At 41.1% G+C, this 14,133-nt stretch overlaps 1 protein-coding gene across 8 annotated transcripts in view; it reads left to right on the forward strand.

Moving 5' to 3' along the window:
* Window positions 1-14,133, forward strand: part of LIMS1 (LIM zinc finger domain containing 1) — a 143,522-nt gene that overhangs the window by 115,881 nt on the left and 13,508 nt on the right. For 7 of the 8 annotated variants that reach the window (XM_054010622.1, XM_054010586.1, XM_054010604.1 and 4 more), the window contains 4 exons: window positions 5,654-5,774; window positions 7,625-7,774; window positions 10,414-10,564; window positions 13,262-13,354. In XM_054010622.1, coding sequence (XP_053866597.1) covers window positions 5,654-5,774; window positions 7,625-7,774; window positions 10,414-10,564; window positions 13,262-13,354 — 515 coding nt within the window. The other variant, XM_054010631.1, reaches the window with a different exon arrangement.

The raw sequence follows: 14,133 nt of genomic DNA on the forward strand, positions 1-14,133 counted from the left end.
CACAGATGAGGGGCTCAGTGCATTCCTCCATTCTCCCCACAAGTGCCTGGTGTGCTGTCCCCCTGCCCTAATTCTGCTGCCTTCTTGGTCATCTCTCCCCTTGACAAATCTCTCTGCCGGATATCAAATGGATACCGTTTAGATGAACTAAAACACTTGTGACTGGGCAAAGGTAAATGATCTTGCCTGAGCTAGGCACAGTGTGGACGGAACCACAGTGCAACTCTCGAAACTCACTCCTATTCACCCAGTATAGCTACTGATCTGAAGGAGCCCCCACTCTTCCGGTCCTAAACCTTCACGCCCCCAGCAGTCTAGCAAAGCACCTCAGTCCTGACCAACAGTTCCATTTGCTGATTCATTTCACCAATGGAATTGAAGCAAGGCTTAAATTCCTTCCCAGTATTTCCTGGAGCCTTGAACTTCAGCCCCACGGGAGGCACTGGGCATGGGGCTTCTGCCCCGCAGGGCGCGTGGCTCTGCCCCACAGGGCACACCCGGGGCTTCTGCAGGTTTTAAAATATTTACTGGAGCTCCACTCTGGATGGCTCCGGCTGAATTTAAGCCCCGGATTGAAGTATGAAAATGCAATGGACAGAGCGAGTAATGACTGGCTGAGTTACCTCTAATCTCACAACGCTTCTCTGCCTGGAGCACTGTATGGGCATTGTGTGCAACTCAGGCTGCTTCTTCGAGTGCTGGTCCCTGTCTGTATTCCACTGTGGGTTTGCATGCACTCCATGCATCCAGAACCAGAGAATTGTGAAAGCAGCATCTGTTGGTCCACTCATGCATCCTGGCTCACCTTGTGCCTCCCACTTAGGAAATAAAGGGTGGGGCTGACCAATTGCCTCTCCAGTTCCTTCTCACTGCCTCTTGGTCCAGATTGGAACCTTCAGTATCCGAAGCGCTAGCTTCTTTATCTGTGAAAATATATTTAGATATCTGTAAACAGCTTTTTTATATTCCAGTTTTTATCTGACAGTTTTAGCGTTTTATAGTTAGTCTTCCCTGACCTGGGGAGCATGCCCCCATGCCAATACCCCCATTTGGGTACTGGACTATGCCCAGGACTTCGGGCTTCAAAATTTCTGCTTCCTGCCTGCAATCCTTTTCAGTCAGTGATGACCACCAACAGTGCTTATACTGCTTCAGGGAAGCCCCCATCACAGTAAGGTGCAGTATCTGCTGTTTGTTCCCCAGCCGTATGCAGGAAGCATCTAATAGAAAAGGCCACAAAGCTGCAATTGGACCCAGGCCAGGTACCCCTCCCTGTACATTGAACTGATATAGCAAGGAGCACACCCCCTGCCATGCGGTCCAACTCAGGAGCAAAGAAGTTTACCCCCAAAATCCCTTGTCAGGATCTTGTCAGGGAAGAAGGGAGCATAAGCATGAGTCTGAGTCTTCCTCCAAATCCACTTCGAAAAAGTTTAATTCAGTCCTGCCTAAACTGACCACTAGCTCAGCCCAAGAGAACTTAGTATGTCCTAAGTCTCAGAGGCATGATATACTGGGCCCTCCAGTACCTCCCAAGCACAAATCCCGGGATCTGCCAGCACTGACAAATACGAGTTGCCAAGAGCATCAGTTACTCATGGTACCATCTCTGCCTTCAGTGGCTTTGGCACAGACTGTCTCTATTGCAGCTCTCGGGGTTTGGGTGGACAGGACACCTCTCTCTCCAGGAAGAACCAAGACCTGAGGACAGATTCGCTCTGCCAGACCCGGAGTCTCTCACTCCATCGGCTCCCCCTGTTTTGAGAAAGGTTATAACTCCACCAGAGGAGCTGGCTTTGGGAGGAATCTGTCTCCTATTCCATCTTCAGGCTGTGATTTTCCTCCAGTGGCACTGTCGGTACCACCGTTGGAACTGGAATTGGCTTTCTTCTCATCGGGAGATTCTGAATCACACTGACCCACTATGCCTTCTTCCTCCAAGACACACCTTCCCAGTCAGAAGACTTGCCCCAGCTTGGGACCAACCTCTGCCTCCTCATCCGCCTCAGAATTGTTGGTACCCCATGCCATGGGGACCACCTCAATCCCCTGTTCAATCCATCCTATTGGCCATACTCTTGTAGTTGGCCCAGTCTGCTAGGGAGTCACCCCTTTCCTTCTCTTTGAGGAGACAACAGGAGCTGTCCTCAGATCCTGCTGCGGAAGAGTATGCTCCGGATCCGGTGGTTCCAGTGGATCTGATAAGATTGGTGTTTTTATTGCCAGATGAGGTGCTGACTCTGATGTCTCCATCCTGCCCCACCCTGCTCCCCAAAGACTATAAGCTGTTCCAGGAACTCCTTTGCAGAATTGCACGGGAGCTGAAGATTCCTCTTGAGGAGGCTCAGGATCTTCAACACAAGCTCCTGGACATCCTTCAGTCCTCCAGCTCCAGTAGAATAGTGCTCTTGGTTAACAAAGCCTGGAGTCAGCTAGAGTAGTCTGGCATACCCAAGCTACCTGCACCCCTACCCCTAAGAGGGCAGAGAAATGGTACTATGTCTCAGCCAAAGGTGCGAAATTTCTGTTCTCTCACCCTGCTCCCAATTCTGTAGTGGTCCAAGCCACTGCAGAGAAATGTAGGCTGCAACACCCCAGATCGACCCTGACTTAAAAGGACAACAAGTGTTTCAACTTATTGGGAAGGAAGATCTTTTCTTCTTCTAGTCTCCAGTTCAGGATAGCCAACTACCAACCACTACTGGCTAAGTACGTCTTCCTGAACTATTCAAAATTTGCAGACTTTGACAGTCTCCCACAGCAGGACATAGCTCATTTCCAGGCTCTTAAATGGTTGCCATGACCACTCTCCAATCAGCAGTAGATAGACCTGATACATCTTCCAGGGCAATGGCTACTATCATTGTGATGCACAGGGAGTCATGGTTCCATACTTTAGCGCATCCCAGGGAAGTCCAGTACACCACAGAGGATCTTCCCTTCGGTGAGACTCGTCTGTTTAATCAGAGGATGGATGAATCCTTACACACTTTAAAGGACTCCAGGGGCATCCTCTGCTCCTTAGGAATATATGCACATACCCTGAAGAGAAAATTCCACCTTCAGTAATACAAGTTTAGATTGATGGCTCAACAGTTCTTCCACCTGAGACCTTATGAGCAACCCCTAAGAGCAAGTTTCAGAGTAACAGCCGTGTTAGTCTGTATCCGCAAAAAGAAGAACAGGAGTACTTAGACTCATAGACTCATAGACATTAAGGTCAGAAGGGACCATTATGATCATCTGGTCTGACCCCCTGCATGCTGCAGGCCGCAAGACCCTTCCCTGTACTCTACCGTTGAAGTCCCCAGTCCTGTGTTTTAGTGACTTCAATCGGCTGAGACCCTCCTGCTAGTGATCCCTGCCCCATGCTGCGGAGGAAGGCGAAAAACCTCCAGAGGCTCAGCCAATCTACCCTGGAGGAAAATTCCTTCCCGACCCCAAATATGGCGATCAGTAATACCCCGAGCATATAGGCAAGAGTCTCTAGCCTGACCCTTGTTGGCCATTATGTTGTTCATGTACCATTGCTTGGTTTTCCTTGGCTACTATGTTTTATCATTAAACCATTCCCTCCATAAACTTATCCAACTTAATCTTAAAACCAGACAGGTCCGTCGCCCCCACCGTTTCCCTCGGAAGGCCGTTCCAATATTTCACCCCTCTGACGGTCAGAAACCTTCGTCTAATTTCTAGCCTAAACTTCCCCCCGGCCAGTTTGTATCCATTCGTTCTCGTGTCCACATTAGTACTAAACTGGAATAATTCCTCTCCCTCCCTTGTATTAACCCCTCTGATATATTTAAAGATAGCAATCATACTTGTGGCACCTTAGAGACTAACTAATTTATTAGAGCATAAGCTTTCGTGGACTACAGCCCACTTTTTCGGATGCATATAGAATGGAACATATAATGAGGAGATATATATACACACATACAGAGAGCATAAACAGGTGGGAGTTGTCTTACCAACTCTGAGAGGCCAATTAATTAAGAGAAAAAAAAAAAAAAAAAAAAAAAAAACTTTTGAAGTGATAATCAAGCTAGCCGAGTACAGACAGTGTGATAAGAAGTGTGAGAGTACTTACAAGGGGAGATAGTCAACATTTGTAATGGCTCAGCCATTCCCAGTCCTTATTCAAACCGGAGTTGATTGTGTCTAGTTTGCATATCAATTCTAGCTCTGCAGTCTCTCTTTGGAGTCTGTTTTCAAACAGACTATTTGTCACCATAATGGACAGGGCCAAGGATCAGGTTATATTCTCTCAAAGAATCTCAAATTGGATGTTGGCCTGTACTTAGACAACTGATATCAGAGCAAATCTTCCCCCTCCTCATGGGGTAAGAGCTCATTCTGCAAGAACGCAAGCAACATCTATGGCTTCTTTTCAGTAGGTGCCTCTACTTGATAGTTGTAAGGCAGGTATATGGCGCTCAGTCCACAGGTTTATTAGACGTGTGGTACAATTATTGTAGTATTATTGTACTATGCCGTGGTACGGGACTCCTCTGCTGATGCATCTTTTGGAACAGCAGTCCTTTGTTCGGCTCTGCCATCTACAACCTCTCACTCTCCTATTTGAGTACTTCTTGTCAATTACCCACAGTGGAATACACATAGGAACCAGCGCTCAGAACAGAAAGTTACTTACCTTATAGTAACTGGAGGTTCTTTGAGATGTGTGGTCCCTATCTATATTCCACTACCTGCCCTCCTTCCCCTCTGCTTTAGATCTTCTCTGATTTGCCGTGGAGAAGGAACTGGAGAGGTGGTCCTGCCCTTGAGCTCCTCGGTTGGAGGCAGAAGGTGAGCCTGGGTGCACGTGAAGACCTACAGACACTGCTTTCAAAATTTTCCAGCTCTGGGCACAAGGAGCACATGCATACCCCACAGTGGACTACAGATAGAGACCACACATCTTGAAGAACCTCCAGTTACTAAATATAAGTAACTTTCTTTTTTCCAGTTTTTCTAAGTGTCAGCAAAATTGGATATGGTCTTCAAAAGTTACCATGTTAGACAGATCAATAGAGAAATGACATCAAGTTGAGTGTGAAGCCTCATTTTGCTTGGCCAGCAAAAATTGCATCTATCATCACCTGATTTGTGTTGTATCCCATTCCCCCATCCTTCAGTAGATGGTATGCTCTTCAGAGCTGGGACTGAGTCTTTCTCCACATTTGTAAAGTGCCTTGAGCCTTTTGGGAACTACTAGAGTATAAATAAAAACAAAAATCCTGGTAATCTGCTGGTTTACTCAAAGCAGAAAGGAGAAAGTAATTAGGAAAAAGTCATGCAGAATAAAGAACTGCATGAATACCAAAACAGCATAAGAGATCAGATGACTGGAAAAGGTGAGGGATGGTAAAAGAAAAACACAGATATACAGAAAATGAAGTGTATGAAGGAGGGTGAGTAAATAAAGTGTTAGCTAGAAGGGGAAGTGCTTTGTTAGTAAGGAAATTTGCTTTGGATTTGTAACCAAGAATAAGGTTGAGAACCAGAGCCCCAGGAGCCATATACCTGAACCCACAAGCTTGGAGTTTTGGGTTTATTTTACTTTGTCTGATACAGTGTTACTTAAATCACTTTGGTATTTAAAACAACTTTATTTTATTTTTTAACATCCAGATATTTTATTTACCTATAGGTGAATTCATTATCGGTCGTGTTATTAAAGCTATGAATAATAGCTGGCATCCAGAATGCTTCTGTTGTGACCTCTGCCAACAAGTACTGGCAGATATTGGATTTGTCAAGAACGCTGGCAGGTAGATCTTCACCCCCTTCTGTATTGATCGTAAGCAAAGTGGTTATGTTGGGGTTTACAGTTTATTAAGGCTTCTAAAAATCTTTAGCTGACATGAGGTAACCTTTTTAATAAAACACAGTTAAAGGAGTAACTGAAGTATCTCTCAAAAAAACGAGGAGTCCTTGTGGCTCCTTAGAGACTAATAAATTTATTTGGGCATAAGCTTTTGTGGGCTAAAACCCACTTCATCAGATGCACGGAGTGAAAAATACAATTCAGTTAAGGTTGAAGTGACAACTTCTTGTCAACTGTTGGAAATGGGCCACCTTGATTGCATTGTCCTCATTAGCACTACAAAAGTAATTTTCCCTCCCTTGGTATTCACCCCTTCTTGTCAACTATTGAGAATAGGCCACTTCCACCTTAATTGAATTGGCTCGTTAGCACTGACCCCCCCCCCCCTTCGTAAGGCAACTCCCATCTTTTCATGTGCTAGAATATGTATTCCTTTTACTGTATTTTTCACTCCATGCATCTGATGAAGTGGGTTTTAGCCCATGAAAGCTTATGCCCAAATAAATTTGTTAGTCTCAAAGATGCCACAAGGACTGCTCGTTGTTTTTGCTGCTACAGACTAACACGGCTACCACTCTGAAACCTGAAGTATCTCTGTTTACATGTAAGGTACCTTTATGGGGCAGGGTTCAAGCAAGTCTCTCATCTGCAGAGAACACAGCTCAAAAATGAAATGTAAACATTAAATAATGATTTTTTTTTAATACTTACAAAAGCATTTAACGAATGTTCCACTATACCTTCATACTTTCCATCAGGGTCATCTTCTGGGTATATCTGTTACCTTATATGGCTCAGTGGCAGTGGTGCTTTGAGATATGATAGAGGGAGAACATTTTGAAAGTAGTGTATCAGAGGTAGATAAATGTACCCCATTAATTCTTTCACATGAAATATCAGATTTTTTTCTGGTGTGATTCCAGCAATTCATGCATCACAACCAGTGGTGCTGAGGTACTAAAAATTTAGATAAAAGTGCACACACCTACCTTGCACCACTTTGGAATTCTGATAAAAGAAGAACAGGAGTACTTGTGGCACCTTTGGAATTCTGATGGCACTTCTCTAGAATAAAGTGCATTGCTACAGTCAGTGCTTTTTATTTTCTGTTTTTAATCCTTTTTTGTGTGTGGATTTTACCTGACTGAGATGATTTTATATTAGGGAGCCTGGAAAAAGTAGTAGTTTGGTTCATACATAAAAATGTTCCTCTCATTTGCAAGCTCTTTCGAGGCCATTGTGGACTTACTCTGACTTATTAGCAGCACCTTACTCCTGGAGTTAGTCCCCTTAACTTCAGTGGGACTATTCCTAGAGTAAAATATTTTTCAATGTGAGTAAAGGTACTACAGCCCTATGGCCACTATCTTGCAAACAGATACATGCTTAACTTTAAGCATGTGACTTCACATGGTAAAAGTGACGTTCATGCATAAGTATTTGCAGAATCAGGGCCTAAGTGAGCATTTAGCTTCCCATCTAAACTTCTGAGATTCACAGAGTAAAACACTTGGAAACAAAAATCTATAGAAAATTCTAATTCCTTTTTTACTTTTACACGTACATTAAATGCAAGAGAACAGAAGAATGAGCCCCTGGGCTGGATGGAAGTAAATTGACTATTTTTTCCCTTCTCTTGAGCTTGGGTTTCCCTTAAGGGTACTGCTCATATGATTTATTCAAGTAACAGATTGAATTGAGATCCTAATAGATTTTGTTTGTGTTTTTATTGTGTGGTAAGATTCCAAAAAGTATTTATTACTGTTACTGTTTTTCTTTTTTCTCTGTTTTTAGGCATCTTTGCCGTCCTTGTCACAACCGGGAGAAAGCAAGGGGTCTGGGAAAATACATCTGCCAGAAGTGCCATGCCATTATTGATGAACAACCGCTTATATTCAAGAATGATCCCTATCATCCTGATCATTTCAACTGTGCCAACTGCGGGTAATTGTATTTTATAGAAGAAAAAAACTTTAAGAAAATGCTGATTTTCATTTGTTTTGTCTGTTTAAATTTAAAGTCAGCTGTATTGATGTAATCCATGTTATCAGAGTGTGATTCTTTGTCCCCTCTAATAGCTAGACCATGTATGGAGGTTTGAGTCCGCCATTACCTCTGGGCTCATAGATTACAGAAATCTGGGGTGCAGTCCTCTCTCAGACAAGCTTAAATGAAAGCTGAGGTTCTGTAGAACAAGATGGTATCTTCGGAGAGGTTGTAGTATCACTGTGTGTACCCCCAATTCTAGCTCTGGGCACAGATGAGGGTTTCAGAAGTGACCTACTGAGAGATTGGATGCAGGGGAGAACAGGAGTTGAAGATGACACTAAGGTTGCATTCCTTGGAGGATAGTCCAGTTACAAGTGACAAAAGAGATAGAGGATGAAGTGAAGAGGAATTAAGATGAAAGATGAGAATTTCATTTGGAAAGAGATTGAGTTTGAAATGGTGATAGAAGATGTGAGACTGGACAGAACCTCACCCCATGCAATCCTTTAAAATAATCGAACCATTTGTAACAGTGAGGGTAATAAACCACTGGAACAGTGGTAGTTTCTGGTTCACTTGAAATGTTATCAGACTTATCAGTGATCTGATTAAAAGACACTCAAGTTTGTGTGGCACATAATATTAACTAGGATTTAAGATTATAAGCACTGTGGCCTGAAGGAATAAAAAAGTCAAAATGCCCCAAACCGTAGGCTGAATGAACTGCTACTTAGCAGTAATCTTAATGATAAACTAAGAAATCCCAGTGACTTTTCTATTTTTCTTCACTTGTTTAAAAAAAATAAAAAGTGCAGCCCCTTCACCCCTCCCACTTGCTTCCATCTTTTGCTGCTTAACTTATTCCTCTGCCTCCTCTGGTTTTTAAAAGGAAATTGTAAATTCTTCCCTCCTTTTTCTTTGAAACAATGTGTCTTCAACTGTGGCAGCTGGTCCTTGTCTTCAGGACTGAGCCACTTCCCCAATTTTTACAGGCTGCAATGGCAGCTGTGTCAACACTATACAGCAGAAACCCTATAGCTCTTGGGGCAATTCTGAGGAGAGAGTATTTCTGCTTCAAACAGCTCTGCAGAGAATCTGTGGATTTTCAAAGTGGCCTCTGCAGCAGCTGGAAAAGGCAATTTCCCATCCCCTGGAGGGACTAAAGCTTGCATGGATATTAGCAGTGGGTAAACACAGATTTTCCCCCAATTTCCATGTCCTGCACAGAGATGCTGGATTGGAGGTATTATGGGAGATAACACAGGTGCACTAGTTTGTAGCTGACCATCCAGCTACAACAGTAGGGAAGTTTTCACTTTAGATATTTAGTGCTACAGCAAAGATCAGTTTAAAAAGAATCTGTAATCCTAAAGCAAGAGCAACCAAATGAGACCACCATTGATTATACAGGTTGAACCTCTCTAGTCCGGCACTCTCTGGTCCGGCAACATCCATGACCCAGCATGATTTTATTTTATGTTTTTTATGCTTTATTTACTTATTTACTTGTGCCAATACAGTAATATTGTGTAACAATACTAACACTTTGTTATGAAGAGAGCCGGTAAGTCTTGGCTAGGCAGCATTGCAAGCGTTGTTCCATTATTCACCTCGGCAAGATAAAAATAAAAAGAGACCCGCTCGCTACAATATGGACCTCCCGTGGTTCAGCAAATTCTCTGGTTTGGCACCGGTCAGGTTTGTAGGGTGCTGGACTAGAGAGGTTCAACCTGTAGTCCATTTTAAAGCTTAATTCTGACAATGTCATTTAACTGTTCTTAATAACATAATTATTCAGATTGGATTCAGATCATCCAATTTAGTGGTTAAAACAAAGTAGCGTACAGAGATTCTGAGATAGTAAGAATATACATGACTGTCACATATAGGTGCATATTTTTCTTTATCCCTGAACCCTATAAAGGCATGCATGATTGACTTGGCCCTAGAGCACTAAATTCCAGTATCAGTTATACTGATGTTAATCCGGAGGAAATCATATGACTATAGTGGATTATACTAGTGTCACTGAGAACAGAAGTTAGCCCAGTGTATCTAGGACCTTGTCTACACTAACGAGGTTAGTCAATCTAAGTTACGTAAGTTATGTAGCTGAAATCAAGGTAGCTTAGATCGATTTACAGCGGTGTCTACACCATGCTATGTTGGCGAGAGGCACTCTCCCATCAATGTATCCGCGTCTTTACCAGACTCGCTAAATCAATGCCTCTGTATCGATCGTAGCAGCACCGATTTAGCCCATAGTGAAGACAAGCCCTAGATCTTACAAATGACTTTGTGTTCATTGTCAATGGCATGTAAGAAAATGATGAAACTATTGTAAATCAGATATTTAGAGAAAGTAAAAAACTTCATGCATTATACAATGCAAACATTCAATCTTCAAGATAAAATCCACTGAACCAGGCTATTTTGAACACTAGTATACAAATCGCATAATGGAGTGTAAATAAAACTTTTGAAATAAATTCATAACAATAAAGTCATGCCTTCAAAACGTCCCATTAACTAAAATCATTCTCTGTATTCTCAGATTCTGTGTGTTCATGTTTGATTCATTAATTTTTGAACAGGAAGGAACTTACTGCTGATGCTCGTGAGTTGAAGGGAGAATTATATTGTTTACCATGCCATGATAAAATGGGTGTCCCCATTTGTGGTGCATGTAGGAGACCAATTGAAGGACGAGTGGTGAATGCTATGGGGAAACAGTGGCATGTGGAGGTAAATGTCAAAGAGTGTATTATATTTTATAAATATTGGCATGAATATACTAGGTCTGGAATTTTGAGTCAGTTTCAATAGAAAGGATTAGAAAATTCTACAGAAATGGTTGGTAAAGTAAATTGTAGAGCATGTCTTCAGTTGTAATCACACACACAGTTTATTCCATTTTGAAAAATTCTGCATTTTGAGAGAGATTCCCTATATTTCAGATGAGAAATAGTTGTAGAACTCAAAATATCTCTTAAGTCAACAGAAACTTTTTAAATGTCTATATACACTAGGACACTGACATGAAAGTATGGTTTAGCTGCCACAAATTTCCTGTGTGGTCTTGGGCAAATTATTTAATCTCTCTGTGTCTGCATAGCCATCTGTAAAATGGGGATAATAATGACATTGCCTACTTTACAGGCTGTGTATGAAGTTAAGTTCACTGTTCAAAAAGGTGTTTTGAGATCCTTGGAAAGCGCTAAAGAAGCGCAAAGTATTATACAGAAATGTAGTAATATTTTGCATAAATACTATTCATTACAAACTGGAGAATTGGTTTGAAATAAATAGGATGAAATTCAGTAATGACTACACATAGGAAGGAATAATCAATTGTACAATTACAAAATGGGAAATGACTGCCTACGAAGGAGTACCCCAGAAAAGGATCTGGGGTTATAGTAGATCACAAACTAAATATGAGTCAACAATGTAATACTGCTGCAAAAAAGCAAACAGCATTCTGGGATGTATTAGCAAGAATGTTGTAAGCAAGACATGAGAAATAATTATTTCACTCTACTGATAAGGCCTCAGTAGAAGTACTGGGTCCAGTTCTGGAAACTTCAGGAAACCACACTTCAGGAAAGATGTGGATAGATTGGGGCAAGTCCAGAGGAGAGCAACAAAAACGATTAAAGATCTAGAAACTATGACCTATGAGGAAAGATCGAAAAAATTGGGTTGGTTTAGTCTAGAAAAGAGACGACTGAGAGGCAACGTGATAAGTCTTCAAGTACATAAAAGGTTGCTGTAAAGTGTGTGGGAGGGGGAGGGGGGATAATTTTTTCTCCTTATCCACTGAGGACAGGACAAGAAGTAATGGGCTTAAATTACAGCAAGGGAGATTTAGGTTAGCTCAGTGATTTTCCCCTGTGTGTCCACCCACTACATGTAAGGCAGTGGTTCTCAACCTTTTGTTTTGGTGATCCCTCTGGGTGTGACCTCCCCTTATAAATTAAAAACCTTTTATATATTTAACACTATTATAAATGCTGGAGGCGAAGTGGGATATGGGGGTGGAGGCTGACAGCTTGTGACCCCACATAATAACCTTGCAACCCACTGAGGCATCATGACCCCCAGTTGGTGAACCCCCTGGTCTAAAGGGTCCGTGAAAGGACTATGAAAATAAAGTTTTAGATCCCAGAAAAAGCATTCAATTTTTCTCATCAATCAAAAATATGTGACTACCCCCACCTACAGGTCAAAACCCAGAAGTATTGTCATTACCATAGAAACCCACAGTTTAGCAAACCCTTTCTCACGCTGCATCAAATGCTGTGCTGAGCACATGCAACGTTTATATTTGAATTCTGTTCAGTCAGTTTTCAGTCTAAGACTTCTTTGGTAGGGGTCTGCAGACAACAGGTTGTATTTCGAAAGGGGGCCGCACTGTCATTTGAAATTTTTTAGGGGTCTGCAAATGAAAAAAGGTTGAAGACCATTGGTTTAGACATTAGGAACATCTTCTTAATTGTAAGAGTAGTTAAGCACTGGAACAAATTACCTAGGGAGGTTGTGGAATCTCTATCATTGAAGGTTTTTAAGAACAGATTAGACAAACACCTGTTAGAGATGGTCTAAAGATAATTAGTTCTGTCTTAGTGCAAGGGACTAGACCAGATGACCTGTTGAGGTCCCTTCCAGTCCTACATTTCTATGATTCTGTTACAGAGTTCCATAATACTACTTTGCCATTTATGACACCTTCTATTTGAAAATCATAAAGCATTTCACAAACAACTGTTGAGCGTTTCAAAGAAGTGCAGGAGATTTAGCCATACATCTTTCATTAAATTTAATGGAATATATGTAGCTAAATCCTTTAAACTGCTTTGAAAATCTCAATCAATAAATTTATCCTTACACCACATTCCGGTGAGGCAGGCAAGTATTATTATGCCCATCTTATGGATGGGAGAATTGAGGCAAAAAGAAATTAAGTGACTCCCAAAGGCGCAGGGTTATAAATGGAATCCAAACCTGCTTAGTCTCGCTCCCTTAATCACAAGATTATCCTTCCTCCTCAGATATCTTTAAATAAATAAATAAAAAACACACCACCATTGACCAGGTTATTGTGACTGTCAAACAAGAAGCATAACAATAAAGTTTCTTTAAGTTAGTTTAAGAATTTTCCACGATATCAATGCAATTTATCAACTAATAATGAATCCAAAACCTTTTCTTCAGTTTATTTTTTTCTTTAGTCTATTTTCTTTAAAATATAAGACTTTAAAATGAGCAATATTTTGTTTTTTTATGTTTTAAATCTAAAAATAATAAAAGTGTTGTTTTTAATTTTAATTACAAGCAGACTATCCTTCAATAATGCTCAGTCCTGAGGTTTGTGTATCTGTTTCCAAAGAAATGCCATTAACTCAACCAATCCAGAGACAATTCATATCATTTTCTTTGCAGCATTTTGTTTGTGCAAAGTGTGAAAAGCCATTTCTTGGTCATCGTCACTATGAGAGGAAGGGCTTGGCATATTGTGAAACCCATTACAATCAGGTAAGGTTGAATTTTGTATCTTAGCCATTAATAAATTCATGATTCATCAACTCACTTATATTTGTCAGAGAGAAAAATATTAACACTAAGGAACTAGTTTTGCCTTCTGACAACCATCTATGTCTTGAAAAGTAGTGTCTGAAGTATTGTAATTCCTTAAACATTTTAACATTTTTCTGCAAATGGTTCAAGTATTTCAATAGAAAACTGTTAAGGACTTAACAAAACATTCAGTATATACTCTGACTTCAAATCCATAATTACTAATGACTGTAGGACTATTGGCTGTGAACTGCAAGGTCAGTGCACCTGTTCAATGCTACTAATGACACCCAACTTTTCCAAGAATCTAAGGAAAATTTGTCACTCACTGTCTAGGGTTTAACACTAGGCCTTAGTTAATAGAGTGGCTTTCCTTACAGCTGCTACCGCATGATAATAGGACTTTACATGAAGATAGACTGTGTAACCCAGCTTGACTCACTTTTTCTCCATCTAAGACTACAAACACCAAATGCATTTGTCAGAGAACACCACCTAGTGACTACTTTTATTTTCATACATGGATTATAGTCAATGTTCCTTTTCCCTACAGATCCCTTTTTTATAGTCACTCAGATACCACAGTGAGGAGTATAGTTGAAACATCTGGATGAATGAATAAACAAAAGATTTTTGTGTGTGTATTCTGTTAACTGTTAAAATAAACTTGTTGCAACTATTTTAAACATGAGCAAACTGCAAAGTATCACATGCACACACCTTTTGGCACATAAAAA

Source organism: Malaclemys terrapin, chromosome 1 (genome assembly GCF_027887155.1).
Source record: "Malaclemys terrapin pileata isolate rMalTer1 chromosome 1, rMalTer1.hap1, whole genome shotgun sequence".
Taxonomy (NCBI): Eukaryota; Metazoa; Chordata; order Testudines; family Emydidae; genus Malaclemys; species Malaclemys terrapin.